General features: G+C 38.7%; 1 protein-coding gene across 3 annotated transcripts in view; it reads left to right on the top strand.

Annotated features, from left to right (window-relative positions):
• Positions 1-21,619, top strand: part of PRKCE (protein kinase C epsilon) — a 294,866-nt gene that overhangs the window by 237,591 nt on the left and 35,656 nt on the right. For all 3 annotated transcript variants that reach the window (XM_032183852.1, XM_032183854.1, XM_032183853.1), the window contains one exon: positions 4,409-4,563. In XM_032183852.1, coding sequence (XP_032039743.1) covers positions 4,409-4,563 — 155 coding nt within the window. The remainder of the gene's footprint in view (positions 1-4,408; positions 4,564-21,619) is intronic.

The following is a 21,619-nucleotide window of genomic DNA, read 5'->3' as shown; positions in this document are numbered from 1 at the left end:
AGGTTGAACATTTTTTTACTTGACTTGTAGCCTGTTTACCCCATGTCCCCTTTTAAAATCTCTTACCCATGCTCTCTGCTCTGTTTTTCTTTCCATTTATTTTTTTAAGTATTCTCATTCAACCATACCTTTTGAGAAACTCAAGGAAAAGCAGGTATGATTAAGGACTAAAATAAACTCTGTAAAAGAATCTAATTTCTTCAGAAAACATATTGGCTTACTTTGCAGTACTTTTGTGCTTTATAGATGCCAAGAGAGGATTAATCTATAATGTCTTTGTTTGTGATTTTTCCTTTTATTTCAGTTTATATAATTAAATAGTTCCCAGGACTCTTTACGTTTATTTTTTTCACCAAAACATGCTTCTCAAATGTTATGAAAATTAAGTCCAGAAATAATGCAGTCTAAATTGAATCCATTCCATTTTTTCTTGGAACATGATCAAAAATAAAGTCATAACTTGTATCTCACTTTTAACTGAGTAAACATTATGTTGTTCCTTAATGATGCATAATTCTTCAGGGTGTTCACACTATGTTCTCCCACTTAAATACCTGAATATATCCTGGTGATACATGTAGCAAGATGTATATAATAAGGCATAATTCAGTTGTTTCACAACTACTGTTAGAGGATGAAATCATGTCTTCATTGAACTCATAAAGGTCTTGGATCGCACTGTGTACATGCATACATTATGGCAGAAAGGATATATTCAGAGTGATAGTAGCCTGTAGTTGTGAGAATCAGAAGAAAAAAAAAAAAGAACTTACCAATCTCAGCTAATATTAATAAAATATTCTTTCTTCTTTTGAATATTCTTTTTATGTAAATTTGAGTGCCAACTGACTGTGTCATTATCCTGACCAACAAACAAACAAAAAAGTAGCTTTAGGAAAGTAGCTTTTTATAAGGAGTGGTTATATTTCATTCAAAAAGATGTTATCTTCTAGTGTTAAAACACTGGCCTGCTGTGCATGTTGTACATCTCTTTTATTTACCCCATGTTAGTGCTTGAGAATTAGTATTTTTCTCCTCAAAAAATCAAACCCTTTCCCAGACTCATTACAGAGAATAGAACCGTCAAAGTTGTTTTGGTTTTGTGTTGGTTGATTGTGTGTTGTTTTGTTGTGTTTTGTGTGTTTTGTTTTGTTTTTGTTTTTTTTCCCTGTGAATTCTGATTAGGAAGCTGAAATGTGTACCCAGGAAAGCTAAAGAAATAACCTGAAATAAGAATGTGTAGCAGAAAAAAAATGCAACAGCATAGCAATATCAATCGTAGAGCTATGAATTGCAGTTTCACTAGGTATACTTTTGAAGAGATGGTCAACTAAGCTGCAGAATCTGAAAGGATAAGATCTCCTCACGTGAGAATGATATATGCATTGAAAGAAAGATGGGAAAAAGGAGAATGCATTGACCAGCTCTGGTAATGGAGCTGCTGCTAAATATTTGCTTAGACTGTTTAACGACAAGATATTCTGCTAAACAGTCCAGGTGTAATTTTCAGTTGGCTAAACTGGAAATTTACTACAAAGGACTGAACCAAAATAAAGGAAATTGAAGTTTGAACTAATATATAAATTCTGATATTTAGAATCAGCAATTACGTATTTGGTGAATGTCACAAAAAAAAATGGCTTTGTCTGGCTAAAACACTGAAATATTAATATTAAAATTATTAAATATGTATTCTGATATATTAGGAAATGGTTCTGGTCTAAAAAGTTGTGCAAGCCAGCCTTTATTTTTGTACACTGGCACTGGCAGTTGGAAGAGTGGTATCACCACTGGGAGCAGCAGCTTCCAGCTTAATGGCAAATTGAATCTCACCATTTGGGAGTCGCAGCTGTAAAACATAGCACAATCTCTTTGCATCAGCATTGTTTTATACTTGCGATATATGTGCAGAAAAAGGGTAGCTACACAGGCCATGAGTATGGCTGCTCAGGGGAATGTGAATTGCAGCTTCCTTTTCCTGTTGTGCCCACTCACATAGACTGTTGACTTTGGAAAGGTTAAAACAGCAGTGTAAGAGGGTCCAATTTCAGCAAGCATTAGAAGCTACTTTAGCCAAATGTTAGTCAGACTTACCCCAGCAGTCAGTCCAAATAGTTTTTGTGCTTGAAACAGCGCACTGTATCTATCCATGTAAAATTGCAATGTGTTGCAAAGGGACACTTGTACCAGAAGTACTCATCGGAGATGCTCTGTCACTAGTGCACTGATGAGGACCCTAAGGAAGGCCAATGCCTGCATCTTTTGCTTAGGGATGTTGTATCCTCTTATATTAGGCTGCAGTACCAATATAGCTAAAGTTTTGACTTACTCTATTGCAAAACTGACTGCATTTTGTGTTATCCTTCAGTTCCAGCTTCTGAAATTATAAGATCATCTGAGAGCTATCAGATTTTCTTTTAAAAGCAGAGCTGTAATTCTCTCATGGGTACCAGAGAGGAATCAGACATCACACAAGGACCTGTATTTTTGCTTAAAGCAAGCAAAGATGGTGATCATTACACCCTACTAAAACGTCAAGAGATCCACACCATGATTTTGAAAGTTTCATATCAGTAATATAGAACACTGCAAAAAGAATAAAGACATGGCTCAAAAGCCATGCTCTTTTGAGTTTATGATACAACCAAAAGCTTTGATGCAATTCTTCAGCAGGTTTTTCTTAATATAGAATGGTAAGAAAAATGTTGGAAAATGTGCCAGTACTGTTAGCAATGTTTTACCAAGAACGCCAGTCCACCTGGATTCTGAATTTGATCCAGTCTGCCACTTGTGTTCCCAAGATATACAGATAAAGGCATGAGATTTTTTTTCTGCATCCTCTTTCTGTAATCAGCAAAAAGTCAGCAAAACATATCTAGTCTCCTCCAGGAAACAACCCTGATAAGTATAGCATCTAGGCACTTAATGAGCTGGATTAATGCATGTGCTTAAGTGTAAGCATATTTTTAAGTGCTATGCTTTGAATCTGAGCCCTAGAGTAGATGATTAAAGAGAAACAGCAAACATTTATGATTTCTGGGCTCTTCTCTATAAACTGTGTAATCTGCAGGCTTGGATTCACTGGTGGGAGGCTAATTAACTTCTGTGTTGTTGGATTTGTCTGTCCAAAGCAATGCAGCATCATCTCCTTTTCTTCAGTCCTGCACATCAGACACAAGCCAAAGCCAAACTGCAGTGTTACATGGAAGTTGGAGAGGGGCTCCTTTACCTGAAGTCCCATGTTTGCAGGCCTGTGTATTGTGTGGCTGGAGAAGGACATGTTTGTTTCCCATGAGCTAACGCAGAGCAAGCAGTGTGTGCTCAGATCCCTTCCCACATCACATGAGAATTATCTTTGTCTCTGTCTAAACTCTTGTGCATGGATGTAGATATTTAACAGTACGAAAATAAAGAATCTGAAGGTAGGCTTACAAAGCAAGGGCCAGCGGGAAAAGAGCTGAGGATTTAGGGCTGTTAGTACAGATTAGGGAAATCTGTGCAAATGAGTAAGAAACAGTTAAAAAAAATATGATCTAAGTTATTCCAAGTGTATGCATGTCGTTTCTTTGCTTATGCTTTCATCTGCATTGTCAGTTTAAATCGTAAAAGTTTTAAGATGCTGAGCACATATTTACTAGTGTTCTCATTTATGACTATTTTGTTGAATGCTTGAATTTTGGATTTATTTATTTTTTTATGAAACATGCCGAAAGGGGGGTGGTTACCCGAGAATCTCAGTTACTGTTTGCAAATAAAGTTAATTTTTGGTTCTCCGTGGAGTAAGGCTTGAAAACTTGAACTTCAAAACGATAGGATCAGAAGCAAATAAAGCAAAGTCAATGTATATTTTAATAGCGTAATTATATTCCAGTGTCTTATGAGATTATGAGGCAATTTAAAGTTATGAGTGTTTGGGATTGGCAGCACTAGTTTCTATAGCTTAACCGTTCTATTTCATTTTTGCGTAATTTGGGAAAGATACTTTGGAGAAGTAATAAGGAACCTGAAATTTCCCCAGCAGCTCTTCATCAGTTGACAGAAATGACTCTCTCTTTATTATTACGGCTGAATTTAAAAAGAAGCAGCAGCATATAAGAGTCTCCGTTATTATGTAAAATTGCTTATAATTCCATATCTATATGTTTATGCATTGAGAGGTGTGTGTGTTTCTATTGCTTATGACTACATTTGGATTCTGTTTCCCTTTTCTCATTTCCCTTTGAGACGTTTGTCACATTTTCTTTAGGTTTGGGGGTTTTTGGTTGTCAGCTTTTCCTTTTCCAGAATTGCAGTGTCTGTTTCTTTCATTTCTTGACGCAAATGCTGCAGTCGCCTGAAGTGTAGCTTCAAGCAGTCCTTTGTGTGACTAAAAGAAATTAGCTAAATAGCACTGTTTAATTAATTTCAGGACCGCCTCTTTTTCGTCATGGAATATGTAAATGGAGGAGACCTAATGTTTCAAATCCAGCGCTCACGCAAATTTGACGAACCTCGATCCCGCTTTTATGCAGCAGAGGTCACATCAGCACTCATGTTTCTTCACCAACATGGCGTCATCTACAGGTACTTTTTTGATCAAAAATAAAGTATTCCTGAGGCTTGGGGCTGGTTTTGGCTGTAATCCTCTGTCTCTTAGCAACCAGATTTAGATTAGTTGTTTGTTCCAATTTGCTTACATAGAACTTTTTTGGCTGTTTATCATGGAGAATGTTAACATTTGAATAGCCTCTGCAGCAGTCGCCAGCTGTGTGTGCCAGTTTTGTATTATAGTACAAATAAAGCGTTTTTGAAAAAGCTTGGCACATTGTGACCCAGAGGCGACCTTTCTGCAGATCAGCGCAATCTCTTCACTTTCCTCTCTGTGCCATAGATTTCCTCTCGTTTTCTAACTCCCTGCCACTTCCTGAGTTTGTTTGTCCTAGTTGTCTCCACTCTGATACAATCAGGATAGTAGTTTGCAGTGCTGTACTTATGCCCCTTCCTCTTGACTGTTTGGGTGAAGTCTTAGTCACCATCAGGAAGTGGCTCTTTGCAGACAATTTTGATTTGCTTGCCAGTTACCCCTATCTATTTGATCCCCCACCCCTGTAAATCTCAAATCTTGAACACACATGCACAAATGCAAAAACATGCATATTGTTGCCGTGTTATGAAGAACGAGCTTAGGGATAGGCATTTATTATTTAAAATAAGGAATCACTTTGAAAACTTTCACCCTTATGTCAATGCCTTTAGTAAGTCCTTTATCTTGACATTTTGCCCTTCTGTTTTATTTTGTTTGCTTTTAGCAACCTGTCATTGCTTGCGATAAATTCAGGCTTTCACAAGCAGTGTGGTTTATAGTTTTTGCAATAGAGGTCTGTCCTGACTAGTAAATAAATTCTCAGTTCTAACTGTTTTTGTATTCATACCCTTTTCCAGATTATCAGTTTTCATTTGAGGTAGGACAGACAGTCTTGGATCTCATCAAGATAAGGGTGTTGAAAATGTCACATCCCTAGACTCATTTTAAGGCTGCTCTCAAGAGTATTAGAAATTGAAAGAAGTGAATTTTAAATGTTTAGTAACCAGGACTGAGCAGCAGCTTCCATCAGAGGCCATTGGCTTTCCCACCAACTGGGATGAAACTTCCCAGAAAATGGGTCTTTCCAGAGACATCACAAATAACAGGAGATTGCATCTTCTGAGGAAAATAGTTATCACTGTCAAAACAGTCTCAGTCAAAAATCCAGTTTCCTTTAGAAAACTTTTTGCTAGCTGTTCTTTGCCATCTGTTATTAACACTACTATGATGTTTGCATACTGGGTTGGAATTTCTCTTTCACCACTTTGCCTAGGTTTATTTGAAGTGCTGAAGATCCAACACATTTATTTCTTTTGCTGCCCATAGCACATTTCCTACTCCATCTCTGCATTTATTTTCAAAGCTATATATTTGTACATTAGGAACATGGCAATTTCAAAATTATGTGAGTATCCATTACAAGGGAACAGACAGGTCTGATGCTTTAAAAAGTGAAGGATTTGGATGATTTGTTTCCATACAAAGACTTGAGTTTACTTCCTCTTCCCAAAAGCTGGAATTTAGACTCTTTGTAAACAGTGGTCAGTTTAGTGATTTCTCTGAAGCAGCAAGAAAGAAAATCCAAATTGGTAAAATTACCTTCCAACTTCTTTAAATGAAAATACATTCATTTTCCTTCTTTCCTCCTCTCCCTTCCCTCCTCCTGTCCTTTAACACACATCCCATTTCTCATTCTCTTTTCTCTCTCCAATTCTCCTTGTCTTCTGTGTAGCTTCTGCTGTGTTGGCTCCTCGCTGCTTTGAATCACTTTGTGTGCATATGTTCTTCCTACAGCTTTTTATCATGGTCAAAATATTTCAATCCCAAGATAAATGTCATTATGATGAAACAGTGCTTTGTAATTTAAACTTTGCAAGGTGCTCTCAACTTCTGATTCAGAGCAATGCTGACATGTCTTTGGCATGCTACAGTAAAACACTAACATTGTAAGTGGCACGTTATATTAGGTGTAGTCAGAAGAGGTAAAAGAAGAGGAATAGCATGGGTTGTAGGACAAAAGTAGTAACTAAAAAACAGTAACAGGAAGAACATTAGGAATACACCTTGTTGTATTCTGCTTTGACACAGGCTTTTAGATGTGGACATAATTAAGTCCATAAAAATAGGTCATTTTCTCAACCGGGAGGCTCAAAGAGCTTCAACAATACATAAAATCTATAATACAGTTACTCCATAAAATGCAAGTAGAAGGAAGAAGCTAGAGATTATCTGAAAAAAAAAAAATCATATAAAAATGTCACAATTCATTCGTAGTGTGCCAGGCCCTAGGAGAATGTATCTGTTGATATGTTTTAGAATAGTTGTCCTGCACAGAACAGTTTCAGAATGGTTATTCAGAACCCGATTGCCTCATTTATTACAATATTAATTATGCATTGGGATCAAGTCATTCCTTTACACCTCCAAAGCTCTTATTAGCTGCCAAGCAAGGAGAGGAAAGGAAAAATGAGAAACATAGACAGAGAGAGAGACACTATGCTTTTGAATAACTACTAGTCATAACCACCTAACCTGCCTTCAGATATTTTAATAAAGAATACTTGTCTTCTGTGTAATTATATCTCTAGAAAAAACATTGTGGTATGAAATTAATGGTTATTCTCCAAAGTGGGAAATGGTGCTTGTGTGGGCAATACTTCAAGGAAAGAGGGGAATATATAAATAAACTAAGATGTTTGATGGAAATGCAGGTTTCAAAATAGCTGCTATAGCTTCTGATCTTTTTTCAGCCATGTATGTGGAAGTATTTGTTTGGAACTAAACACAGTTATATTTTTGGAAGTAAATAACTAGCTTTAGCTTGTGCTTTGGCTTGTTGGCTAGATTTTTAGAAAGTGCTATGATGATACAGAATGCTCATCTTTTTTAATAACTAGTTTATCCTCATTTCCCCTGAAGTTCAAAGAGAATGCTAGCTCCCTGTTTGGCAATAGAAATTATTCTGTAAGTTCACATCTTAGCAACTGGCACAGCTGTTCCCAGGCTTATCCAATTATCTGTGTGCTCACTGGAGTTATGTGCCTTCCTTTTGTTTATGGAGTTTTTATTGGAAATAAAGATGAAGCTCATAATTTTTATAAATAAAGATTCTGTTGTTCCTAAATTCATCCTGTATGATAGACAAACTTTAGGATTATTTTCAGTGTGGCCTTTTTGAGGGTATAATGTTACTCTCGTTGTGTCAAAAACACTTTAGCAACTTAAGGAAAATATTTGCATTATCCTGCCCCCTTCCCTCTCATCTGGCATGCAACTATTCAGGCACATATCAAGTTGGGGCCTGATAATACAAGTAGAGTCAATCAGAAACTACAGAAATTTCAATAGCTGTTTCTGGCAGTTGTTGCTGTTCATGTTATGTAATTGCACCACTTTGAAAAAACTTATCCAAGCTTTAGGTAGTAAGGGCTAGACTGCATCTCATTTTGCTTGCAAGCTGAACTGGACTTTGAATTCAGTGTTGAAAGGCTGAGGACTATGTTCACCGTCACCTGTCTCTGGAATCTGGTGTCGTCATCAGCTTCATGTGTCTTCTCATATGCGGAAGATGCACCAAACTGGGTGTTAAGAAACAGTGAGTTCCATATTTCCTCTTCTACTGACTCTATACTGCATCACTGTGCACTTTCCATAGACACGTAAATGTTACGTGTTCTCATTTAACCTACATGAGCTGGGCCGAGTACAGGAATTCCTGAGTGGGTATCTCTGGCTCTCACTGTAGTTCAAGTGAGGTGACACAAGCGACCCTTTCTGGCCTGAAATACATTAAAGAATTGATGTCTCCCCAGGTGAGGACATCTGTATGAGAATGGGGTGCCACCTCATGAACATGCAAACCAGTGTCCCTTGTTAATGTTTGATTTAGGGAATAACAGTGTGAGCTACAAATCTTGTTTCAGTGAAGACATGAGGGGCCAAGAGCTGCATGTCGTGGTGGTCTTTATCATGTTCCAAGACTATCTGAGTAATTAAATGGGATGTTCTCTCCAAAACACTGAAGAAGGAAACTGAACATACACAATTTCCATTTACCCGAGAGGATGAAAAATAGTGTCACCTGCTTTGGGTTAACTCATCCTTTTTTGATTTTGAATGTAAGGTCTGTGAGAAGACTTTGCCTTCAAATTGTCCAGCACCTGGTCACAGCAGAGCCCTTTTTCATAACTTTGGGTTATCATGTTGCTCACTAATACGAAGTACCAACCCAGCCTGTAACTTGCTGCAGCTTTCTGAGGCTCTGTGCACTCTGTAATTAGTATGTCGGTTGTCATGAAGGCTATATTAACACTGAATTGAGGAGGATGTGAATATAAGTATGCTGATGCCAATCCTTGAATGCCTCCAGGCGTTTTTCGTACACAAATACCCCAAAAACTTGTTTGAACACGAACTGCATTTTTCCTTGGATGATCAGTTTTCCTGGCATTCCCATTTATCAAGGCAATGCACACCAATGTTTTAGCAAGAAGAACCATCTAAAATTGAAAGCACTTTTATTAGTGTGTTTTTACGTGAAATAAGAATATTTAGAAAGTCTGACTTCAGTGGTGGTTGTATGATTCAGTGCAACCTTGGCAGAGTAATGAGGAGTTATATTTACACTGATGAAAATGCTGCATGGTCAGTGGTTAACACGTTAAAAGTCATCATTCTCCCAAGTTACCTCACCATGTTATTTCTGAATAGTAGTAACCAAATAAAATTCCCTTCCCCCACTTTCTTTGGCCATTTAAAACACAAAGCTCAAACTCGGAGGCACTTAGACAGGCAGCGTGTTGGTTTAAGTGTGTTTGTAACTATGTAAAGATTATCTTATTGCTAATCTAAACAATTAAAGTTTAAATTGCTGCTTGAGCTATGGCTCATGAAGGAGGGCAAGAAACACCACGTACCTCATATAGCATATATAGACCTAAGCCCAGGAATATCCTGCGCTCTACCCCTTTCCCTCGTAAACTGCCCGTTACAGGAGTCTGCTACAGAGAAGGCACAGTTTGCTTCTGGCTCCAGTGAGCAACAACCTATTTCCATCACCCTTGGTAAAGGCAGGAAGCAAGGCGTGAATTGTGCGGCTGTGTGTGTGTGCGGCTGAGTCCCAGTGCACCTGGGGACAGTTGCCGAAGCCGTGCCACCGGCCCAGAGCTCCTGGCAGGATTTGCACCCCAGCTACATGTGTGCTCTGCTCTGCACGGTCTAGTTTCCCAAACCGGGTGTGAGCTCTGATGGGATTTTATTCAGTGGCCTCCTGCCCTTTTTGCACATTTTCTTGCTGTGTCTAGGCAGGCCAGCAGTCGTGAAAGGCATAAATAAGCAGGATGTCTTCCCGCAGGAAAAGGCAGTGGGCTGGGGTGGAGAGGAGCCGGGCCGAGGGAGATGTGAAGCAGGAAGAAGGGTTGGTTCCCAGGCTTCTGGCATTCGGACCAAGGGAGTCCACCCTGCCATCTGCCTAGCTTCTGCATTGTGCTAAAGGCTGCTGTCATATAGGAGCGCCTTTGACAAGGTTTCCAGCTGTGGAAGGACGAGTAAAGACTGTGGGAATAGGATATGAACCCCGTGGTCTTGCCAGCAGTAAAATGCTTTCTAAATTTCTCCTGGTTTTGGAACATAAGAAAGTCCTTAGTTGGCTCTCACGTAGGAGTTGGGTCTGAGAGGCACAGTGCTGGGCAGTTAATATTTAGAAGGCCAGAGCAGCAACATTGACCTCATCTGGGGAAAGACAAGGTACTTCCAGGGGGAGTTCCCAGTAGCAAGGTCAGCATTGTTTTTTCGCTTCTTGTTTATTTGGTGCAAGATTTTCTTGTTTAATGACCGTTTGTATAGTGCTGTATTGTGTAAATAAAGCTATGACCTTTACCTTCTGATAACAGTATAGGAGTGAGTTAATGTTAAATGAGAGAGGGCAGGGAGTGGGAATCTGCCAGGGTTAATGCCAAGTTTACATTCCTGTGAGGGCAGCCATGTTCCGGTACGCTCAGTAGAAAGGGCGACAGCACTTCTGAGCAGATAATAGCAGCAAAATGCTATAGATCATATTTATATTTACTTCTAGATGAATGTCAGTGATTTTAGATGATTGATGTCCATCCTTTATTTCTATAACAGGAAAAAATGTGCTATCTTTCTGCATTTGATAAGAAGATTTTAACTGAGAGAAGACTATACAAAATAAAAATCCACAGGAGTTACAGCACATGTAAAATTGAAATTTACTGACATAAGGCAATCTCTGCAGCTTTCCTAAAACACTGAGGCATTGCTTTGTTTCTACAGAAGCGTGTACACCAGTTCCAAACAAAGTCACATTCTTCAAACAATTTTCTAACAGAAGAAAAATAATGTTTTTTGTTTCTCATTGCATTAAAACTCTGAAGGTCCCTCCTAAATGTGATTCTGTCAAAAGACAAAAGTTTGGACTGGATTTTGCTGTGCCCTTCAATCAAGTCTGTCTTCATGCAATGGAAAATATTTCTATAACCCAGTTCTAGTGATGTTGAAACTATGTCACGTTAAGGGTGAGGCTTTGCCTTTTTGCATGCTATCGAATGCATCTGCCAAAGTCTCTCAGTAATACAGAGAAGGGCACAGCAAACATGGTTCTAAGGTGACAGGCATTTCACAAAGTTTTTGTCACGATTTTAAGATGCAACAGAAAAGTTGGAGAGTACTGCACTGTGTTAGATGAAAACATGCAAGGAATTCTATTTGGTGTTTTAAAAATGATATTAGAAATACTAAACCTTTAAAATTGGATGATACACTTCAATATAGACATTTACATACAACTTTTTGTATGTAAATATCAGAACCTTGCTACTTTTGCCTCAAGGTTTGCATTTATTCTCTTTGCCCACTTTTTCCCCTGCTTTAGGCTCCCTCCTTTTTGTAAAAAGGCTTATCAGTTAGACACTGCTCCAGCAAACATTTCTGCCTGCAGATCACTGTCCTCATAGGCTGATTTCCATTTGGTGAGATTATTCGCACTTACCTAGTGCACAGCTTCCTGGATGGGTTGGGACCCTTCACCTGGATTTTCATGTTGCAAATGTGTTTATTTTAAAATAAACTCTTTATTATTAAAAACCATATGTTATTTTGATTACCTCTGCAAAAGTATATGGAAAATAAAAATTTAGCCAATCTGACAGGTAAAGTAACTGATTTATCATTTGAAACTTTTGAAAACTTTAAAAATGCCCATTTAGCTGACCACTTGTACTCTTACATAAGAAATAAGAAATAATAATGCTTGCTAGGAGATTAACTAAAATGTACTAATGAGGTAAAACAGTGAAAATGCAGCCAGTAAGAAACCCAGCATTTGGGGGAATATTTCAAAGTGTTTGCTGCTACTAGAATAAACAGTACTGGGATTACATCAGAAGGACCTTGGACAGACTAGGTGCAGTCTAACCAGGGGAATCAGAAAGTGGAACAGAATAGGTCAGGTGGTCATTATTGTGCTGAAAATGACCTGAAAGGTGAAGAGTGACAAATGGTAAAGATGTTAGAGTCGCTTAGCGTATCTTCTTGTATCAAAACTGATGCCTGCCCTGTCCTTTGCTGTCAGTGTTTCCAAACAGGCAGCTGCCCAGAGCAGCAGACAGTGGCAAAGGTGCGTTGTCTTCAGTGATAGAAAGAGATCCTGCTGCTGTCAGAGTTTCAATTAAGCATTGCTACCTGAGGTGCACTGGCTTAGTAGGGATTGATGATCGCCTGGGTGTATCTGCACCGATACATTCAGGGACAGATGGTGCCAGGCATAGCCACTCTCCTGCCACTGCTCACTCTCCTGCCATTTCACTCATCCTCACTGGCTTTTTTCTTCTGAGTTTTGAACTCATCCTGTTTTTAGTAAACATAATGGTTAATAACATTTTTGAATGAAGGCATAATACGGTTATTTTCATATTTTCATGTAGATTTTACTTTACATTACAGAGAAGGCCTTTAGAAGACGGGAAAATAAAACATAGCGTAGCAAAACAAATGTAAAGATTAACAACAGACCTTCACAACCCTAGTAACTGAAAAATAAGATGACTGCTTATGTTGGTGGTATAATGTTTTGGATTTAAAAAACAAATTGGTAATATTCAGTGTGTGAGGAGAAGCCCAGACATCACTTCTCCTTCCAGTATAGTCAACAGATGTACTGCTTTTTGCCTTCTTTATAGTAGTCAGTCATGTAAAATAGCAGAGAGAAAAAATATAGAGAGGAGGCCAGCAGTAATGCCAATGCTTACATAGATGTACCTTTTCCTCTAGGCTTTCATTTACTCCTGATGACGTATGGCACTGTCAGAAAATACAGTTCTTCAAAATACATCAAATGTAAATAGCACATGCAGTTATGTATGTTTTTTAATGTTGATTTGAGAGTGGAAGTTGTAAAAATATCCTTCATGAAGTATTCCAGTGTTAGGGCATGTGATTGCCCCTCAGAGAGGAGGAAAGGGTGGGATGGATTCAACAGCAGATAGCCAATAGAGCAGCTAGTGTGGATGCACTTTGGCATGAAACTGAATAGTAATGAAGCAATACCCTAAAAAATAAAAAAAATAAAAAAATAAAAATAAAAAAGGAAACAAAGAAAGCTAGGTGACTAATAACCTGAATTGAGATGTCACATGGTCAAAAATTGGAATATTAAGGATAAAATTAAGTAGTAACAAGTAAACACTATAGCACTTCAGCAGGTATTTACTTGATTTATTATAGGGTTTCCAAGGGAGATTCTACGGTCTACTAGCAGCCATTTAAAAAAATGCCTAAATATATTCTAACAAACACAAATAATGAGTCAGATGGAATTGCTATGGTCAATTAAGTGGGTAATGGATATTTAAAAGCTTCCAAACATCAATAAATCTGAAACAGCTCTAAAGGAGTACTTGTAGAACAAAAATAATATGCACTTAAGAAACTGCTTGAGTACATATTTGCCTAAAGTTAACCACCAGTAAGAGGACAGCAAGTGTTTATGGTACTGTATACTGAGGGCATAAAAAGGTGTACCAAATGTGTGCCAGTTCATTTGTTGATAATTTGTAATAAATCCAAAGGGGACAGTGCAGTTTATTATGCTACTTAAATATTATCAAGAGGACCTGATTCTCATTTATGTGAAAATCTTTAAACACCTGATAGAATAAAAGAATCCTGCGACTGCGAAGTGGGGTAGCAGACAGCAGCTCAACAGTGTACCCCTTGGCACAAAGTTGAATGCTGTCCTTTGTCAGCTGCCACAAGATCGTAGTATGTGGTACACTTTCACATGCAGTAGAACAAAAGTTTTGGTTTTCTATGGATGATCCAAGACAAAAAAGATTTAGCTAAGACCCTCAAAACACCTGTAGATTGGGTAAAAGTTGTTCTGTGCATGAACAGAATGGTCTGAAGAAATTTTGAAACAGCATCCTGGAAATTCTCTATGTAGTGACAACAAGAACAGCAACAAAATATTAACTGATATTAGTTAGCTAGAACTTAAAAATCCGTAAATCAGTGACAAATCTGGTATAAGCAGTTACCGCTACTGCCTTTTCTCCTATGGCTCAGCAGTGGGTGCTGTTAGGCCAAGATAACATTGTTGTAAACACAATCTGAGAGATATTTAAGCTAAAATCCCCAAAACCTTCCACAGAAAATGTATTTTATTTTTTATGCATCTTATTTATAAAATCCATTTTTAAAATGTCATACACTTATGTTCACCTACTTACAGCAGTGGTAGCATGGGAGTATAAAAGTAAGTGGAAGGGATGATGCTTGGGGAAGAGTGGGTAGTAACGGGCTGAATTGTGTCACTGTTGTCACAGTACCTCATCTAACCACATTCGAAGTTAGAATCTGGGTCGATAACTATACCATAGTGCCCGTTAATATTTCATTTGCTTTACTATTAAGTCTTAACACAATGCTACAAATTGCCCAGAAAAACTCTAAACTAATTTCCACGTTTGCTTCACAGTTGGCCAATGTTGAGTTTAATTCATCACGTGTATGTCTTTGTGATATGGCACAACTTCTGCAACTTCCCTCCCATTTTGTCTTAAAATGTGTTTTGTTATCTTTCTCAGAGATTCGTTTGCTTGTGCATTTTTATTTGGAATTCAGAATGTGATAATAATAAAAATGTGATTAATGTGGTTATGGATCGATGTGGATGTACAGAGGCTTCTATCTAGTGTATAAAAGACTGTTTCTTTAAAACTCAAGATTCTCATTTACAGTAAAAGCTTTTTATGACACCAGAAGAGCAATGCAACTTTACATTGGAATTAAATTGTACTCAGTGTGCTCAGTTTAAGGCTGTCGGAAGGAAGCAAAAAAACTTTATTGAACATTATAATTTAATGAAACTTTATGTTACATAGTTTGTAGGCTGAGTAATTAGGTTTCTTTCTAGTCTTGGCCCATGTAAATATCTGGGAGTTTTATGGGATAATTTCTGGTCTTGTCAGAATACCGAGTCTGGTTAGAAGGTCTCAGAAGTATTATTGTATTGGTGAGCCACACAGAAGTTTTGAAGATAGCTCCTCAGGCTCAAATTCAGCTTTTTTTAATGTGAAGAAATTGTCTAAGAATAGCTTGCTTTGGTGAATAATTTACATGATAGTCCTTCTGAAGTCAGTATTTACATGCAATGACTACTCAGTAAGTACCAAATGTTAGGGAATAAAATCGTGTTTCAGTCTCAATATTATATTTAGAATTACTTCTCTCTATTTTCATTTGGACTGCTGTGCAGCCTGTCTGTCTGTAGCCTCTGTCTTTACAACTGAAGGCAAATCGGTGTAGCGCTGTTTGCTAACCTTGACATAGGAAATTTACAGGTTATTCACTTTTACCAAAGTAATGACATGTTATTTTTCATGTGAGTAACCCACATGACTCATCTTTCCATAGCATTCCTATTAATTAAAAGCAGTGGGGTGTTCTGTATGAGTAGATTTTTAGTGCTGATATTATACCGTTGGCACTACAGCCAAAGAAGTCCTCCAAGAGTGTCTTTTGGAGGAGATGGGGGGAGCTACAGGTGCTGCATTGGAAATAATGATGGAGCTGAAGCTTCCTGCACAGATTCCCTAGGAGTGTTTGTACAGCTTTCTCTCAGAGGTCAGGTGGGGGGAGTAGTTTGATTTTGCTACACAATTGCAGTTTGAAAAGTGTATCTTATAAAATAGAGCTGCTCTGTGTTAAGTATACAACCCTTTTTATTTATGGATGGAAGCAAAGTTTAGAATTGGAACTATCAGTGCAAATCACAAGCTTCTGTGACCTTTGTCTGGAAGCAGCATTAGGGCTTATTTTATGTATAGATCAACTCAGAAGGGCAAGTGCATGCCATCTTTTCAGACACAATCGTAATACTTTACACACATATAATAAAGATTCTTCTTAGTTTTGCCAGAATCCCTGTACTGCATTAATCTTGTATCAAGCATACTAGATAATTAACTACACAGAATTTTGAAAGACAAATATATCTGTATAACGGAACCCTTTTAGATGATTAAAAATAAAATAGATTTGACTCACTGTTTTTACAAGAATTTCTGTAGATATCTGTGAAACTTCTGTTGTCTGCTGCTGGTTTGATCCTTGATAAATACAGCAGGATTAGGAAAGGTTTTAAATTAAGAGCCTACATACCCTTCCCAAGTTCAGACCACGTGGTTGTGTCAAAAGATGTTTAGGCATGTGAACTATGCTACTGAAATCAGAATAGAAGCAGAAATTATTAAAATCTTTCTTCTAGTGATTCCATATAAGTAAACATTTTGTTGGAAGCAACATTCTTTCTGAGTTACATCATTTCATTTATGCTATATAACTTATTTAGTCCATTCTGCATAATACTACATGCACTACACTGTGGAAAGGCTTTCCATAAAAAGACCCAAGAGGCTGAACTGAGACCAAAGTGAGGCTGGAAAAAAGCAGCATCTGTACAAAAGTTCACTGCAGAGGGTTTTTTTTTTTCTGACTAGGAAAGCATTCTTCTCCATGGAAACATGATATGGAGCTTTAACAGGAGTCTGCTTACTGCTAGGACCTGTGTTTGTTCCACCCTAAGGGTACCCTCGGGAGCACAGGGAAGAGAATTCTGATAAATCTGTTTCTTTTATAAAAAGAAACACTGTATGTAAAATCCTTCAGCAACCCTTTTCCTTTATGCTTTCGGGCCACATAAAATTGTGAAGGGCCATGGCTAGTACAGAAACGGAGCTGTAATGTCAGCTCATGCTGGCATATTAATGGCTTGCATAGGATCACCTGTGTTATTTGGCCATTTTATTGTATGCCCAGTGCTGTGGATGCCAGACTGATTTTTTTATTTTTTTATTTTTTGGAAACATCTTTGTAAGTCTACAGAGTGTATGAAGGTTACTCAAAAAAATTAAAGAAAATGAAGATCAATTCTAGTTATAATGTTGGCTCCCAGTATTGCCACAATTTCATTTTTTTCCCCTGAACCTGGTGGTTATTCTGTCTCATCCTTATAGAAGCACAAAATAAGCATTGTTGAGGAAGTATAAAATTTGTGCTACCTTTTTAACAAGTGGATTCTGGTATTTTAATAGTTCTTCATCTTTACTATGTCTTCTCTTCTTTGAGTATGTTGAAGGTCTGGTCCCATGGCTGAAAAATGGGGATCTTTGTGAGTCTCATTACTTTTCTTTTGATAAATAGCCCCAGCTGAATTTAAAAAGAGGAACTTCAAAGCTTTGAAGCTAGAAAAGGGATGGAGTGCAGGAGCCAACAGGTCTTAAGGAGAGCTTTGGAGGCCATCTGCTAGCACTAAGTGGCCTTGATTTTGTTCATCTATGCTTGGTAGGTAGATAATAAGGCTGCATGAGTCAATTTTCAGTCTTATCACAATGCTCAGGTAAGCTGATGTTCTCCTTTCTGCAACAGAACTGGACTAAAGCATGAGGCTTTCTTGGTAGCTGCTGGTAAAACATGACACTCTTCTCCCTTCTTCACTGAGTCAACAATATACTTGGAACTGGTCATTTCTGAGAGAGATGTTGTTGGCATCTGTGTTACATTAAGAATCTCATTTGGCGTTCATGGAATTAAAAAATGATTTTTTCCTCTCTGAGAAAGAATCGGGTTGGAGCATAGGACAGGGATGTTGTGTACCTTAAAACCATTTGCATACAGAGTGATAGAAGGGTGACAATGTGCAGGATTGGATCACATTATCCTATGCCATTGTAGCTTCAACTTTTACTTAATCATTTCAAAACTTAGACTTGATCTTAATAGGCAGCGTGATGGAAACAATAGGCTTCCAGCTGGGAGAAGTTTTTGGCCCAGTATTGTGATTGTGAATGAAAACCTGTCTCCCCTATTGTAGTTCTATTGTACTAAAATAATATCAGTATTGTTATGCAATGTGAGATTAATTGACCTTTAGGCTACGGTATGTGTAAGCTTAACAAGTTAAATGCCATTGAAAACAACCATCCCAATCAGAAAAGGACCTGTTGTATGCATCTGTAATTTAAAGAAGAAAATAGGAGACATGGGATGAGATCCAGGACTAAACATCTGAAAGAGAGAGGCTGAAGTAGTCAACTTTAGTTGATTAAAGATATTCTGATCCTGTTTTTCTGTGGTGTCTTGACCTTACTAAAGTTCAGTTAGTATGTAATGGAAAAAACAACCGGTTTGATAGCAAAGTACAGGAAATGCCTTCAATCATGGCTGATTACAGTAGCAGCTTTTCTTCTGTTGCCTTTTTTTTGTGTGTGTGTTTTGTATTTTTTTTTAATGCTCTTTCTATGTGCCTGAAACAATGTAGAATAAAAATGCTTTGGAGCCCTTTATTTGGTGTGTCCAAGTAGAGCAATTAAATGTCTGGCTATTTGATGGATGTGTGTCAGGAGTTTTTGCAGTCAGGAAAGTGTAATATGACTTAAATGAGCAAAATTCAGAAGTTTTATTGTACGTAAATTTAAATACTAGCAAATTCTGTGTGTGTGTGTGTGTGTGCAAGAGAGATTTCTACTAGACAAATGAATGCAGATCTTCTCTTAATCAGCTTTTATCTGTCCATCTCCTACAAAAATTGAAGTTTCAAAACTAATTTGAATGAAAATAAGGTGAATCTCTATCTGGAACACAGGAAGCTGGGAAGCTGAACGTACCTACACTGAATGTACATAAAGGCTCAGATTCATCTCACCTAACTTTAGGAATGCAAGAGAAGCCTCAAAGTCAGGATCGTGCTTGTCCTAGAGTGCGTTTAGCCAGGATAAGCCTCTTTAGGGAGCTGTGCAGCCCACATATTCTGTGAATCATCCTCTTGGAGATACCCGTGGAGATGGCTATGGAGGTAGCCTGAGGCAAACTGAGCTACCTCAAATGCTTGGATTTGGTGGGATCAGGTCAGAATCCTGAGAAACAGAGGAAAGAATACTACAAAACCAGAACAAAATATTTCATAGCTTTAGTTACTTTCATGTTTTACATAAATTATTAAAAAAAAAAATGGAATTGTGATTGATTACATTACAACCTTTATTCTGTCATTGCTATTATCTGTATAAAGCAATATGTCTTCTTTTGGGCTATTAAGAGTTGCAAGGCTTCATTGCTAAGATGATAGCTAGCAAGGACTGCTGCAGGAAACAAGATGCTACATGGATAGACATGCATTTGTTGGCTGAATGTTTTTCTGTTCTGTGTAAGAAAGTTGCAATTGAAGAAGACAGTGAAGAAAAAAAAGAATGTTAGTCTTTTCTATTAGCCACAGAAACTATGCCTGAAAACCAAGTACTCTTTTCTTTTCTGCATGTTTGCAGAAATACTCTTTTTCCACCGTCCAAATTTGTCATCATACCTACTGAAGCCACTGAGGAAAAAAACACTGTTCTAGGTTTCCAAAGACAAACTTTTGAGCTGATCTGGATAAGAGAAGTTAATTAGTATGTCTGCAGATAAATTTGCTTCCTAAGGTTATGCTAGCATTTTTTTCAGAATTAAGTTTTCTGGACTTGATCTGACAAGCTTTTCTAGCTTCACGCCATCCTTTCACTGTCTTTCATTGTGGTTTTATCAAATAATGATTTAGTATTGTTTTGTTTAAAAGGATTATAGACATACATAGCAGGCACTCTTAGTTTGCGCTCCACCTAACTTATTGTTATAACAATGCATATGCAATCTTGTTTGTATGTTATCTGAGATATAAAAATAAGAGCATGAAGCATTGAATCTCACACAGTAGAATACCACAGCTTGAGTCAGTCTTTGGCTGAACCTGGGGAGCTTTATTGTCCTCGGTGGGATCACTGAGGTGTCAGCAAGGACAGGTTGTGTCACGTTACATATTTAGCAATGACTCAACACAATAGCTTTTTAGCAGAGACTGACACAGTAAATATTGTCAGTGGGAATACAGATTTCATCTTGTCATTCCCAGCTGGAATATCTAGAGCCACTTAGGATTTGGGGAATGGGGAGAAAATATGTGAAAAGGGCTCAAGGATTGAGATAAGGACGAGAAAATAACGCAATAATTATTGTAACGGGCAAAACAGACTCAGCATAAGAAGACAGTAAGATTTATTGCTCATTACTAACAAGCTAGAGGAGTGAGGAACAAAGGAAAGAAACCAAAAGCACCTTCCCCCCCCCCATCCACCCTCTTCTACCTCCTCCCCCCGAGTGACGCAGGGGAACGGGGGAATGGGGGTTATGGTCAGTCTACAGCACTTCTTCTCTGCCGCTCCTTCTCGGTCACTCTCATCCCCTGTGCTGTGGGGTCCCACCCACAGGATACAGTCCTTGATGAACTGATCTGGCGTGGGCTTCCCACAGGCAGCAGCTCTTCCAGAACTGCTCCAGATATGGGTCCGTACCACGGGGTCCATCCGTCAGGAGAAAACTGCTCCAACCTGGCTCCCCTACAGGCAGCAGCTCCTGCCAGGTCACCTGCTCCTGCGTGGGCTCCTCTCCACGGGCTACAGGTTCGGCCCGGAATCTGCTCCAGCACGGGTCTTCCACAGGCGGCAGCCTCCATCGATGCAGGGCCACCTGCTCCACCATGGTCTCCTCCACGGGCTGCAGCATGGAACCCTGCTCCACTGTGGTACTCCATGGGCTGCAGGGGGACATCCTGCTTCACCATGGGCCTCACCACAGGCCGCAGGGGACTTCTGCTCCAGCGCCTGGAGCACCTCTCCCCCTCCTTCTACACTGACCTTGGTGCCTGCAAGGCCGTTTCTCACTCCCTTCACTCTCCCAGCTGCTGTGTGGTGCAGCGTTTTTTTCCCTGTCTTAAATATGCTCTCACAGAGGCGCAAAACATCGCTTATTGGCTCAGCTCTGGAAAACAATGGGGCCATTCCCAAACATGGGGCAGCTTCTAGATCTTTCTCACAGAAACCACCCCTATGGCCCCCTGCTACCAAAACCTTGCCACATAAACTCACTACACTGACACAGTAAATATTGTCAGTGGGAGTACAGATTTCATCTTGTCATTCCCAGCTGGAATATCTAGAGCCACTTAGGATTTCTCAGCTAAAATTTTCAAGGAAAAGAAAGGTTAGAAAATGGTGTTTTTAAACAAAGGAGAGGGGGGAAAAATTCTCTAATAGAACTGTCAATAGCCACTCACATGTCAGTCAGATGTGCAGTGCAAGACCAGGATGCTCAGACCTGGGTCAGAGCCAGCCTCGGAGAAGAGGACACCATCCTGAGCACCAGGCCAACAGCTATTTGCACACTGCTTTTATACAAACTTTTGAACACACTGTGTTTTCACTCAACATAAAATACTATTTATTTATTTATTTTTTAATCTCAAGCTTTACAGAAGGGAAAGATCACTTGCTATCTGCTATAACTGTTTCTGAGGCAGATTGTCCTATACAGTGGGTCTAATAGGAAGCCAGCTCCACTTGTGTCAGTTCTTGGTAAAAAGAACTACAGGCCATGGGAAGGCAGAGTTGCCACTGGGATCCAACACAAAATTTGTCTAAATTAGGCCTTCAGATTCAGGCTAGTTCAATA

This window comes from Aythya fuligula, chromosome 3, assembly GCF_009819795.1.
Source record: "Aythya fuligula isolate bAytFul2 chromosome 3, bAytFul2.pri, whole genome shotgun sequence".
NCBI classification, from domain to species: domain Eukaryota; kingdom Metazoa; phylum Chordata; class Aves; order Anseriformes; family Anatidae; genus Aythya; species Aythya fuligula.
This window is presented reverse-complemented; position numbering and strand designations above follow the sequence as displayed.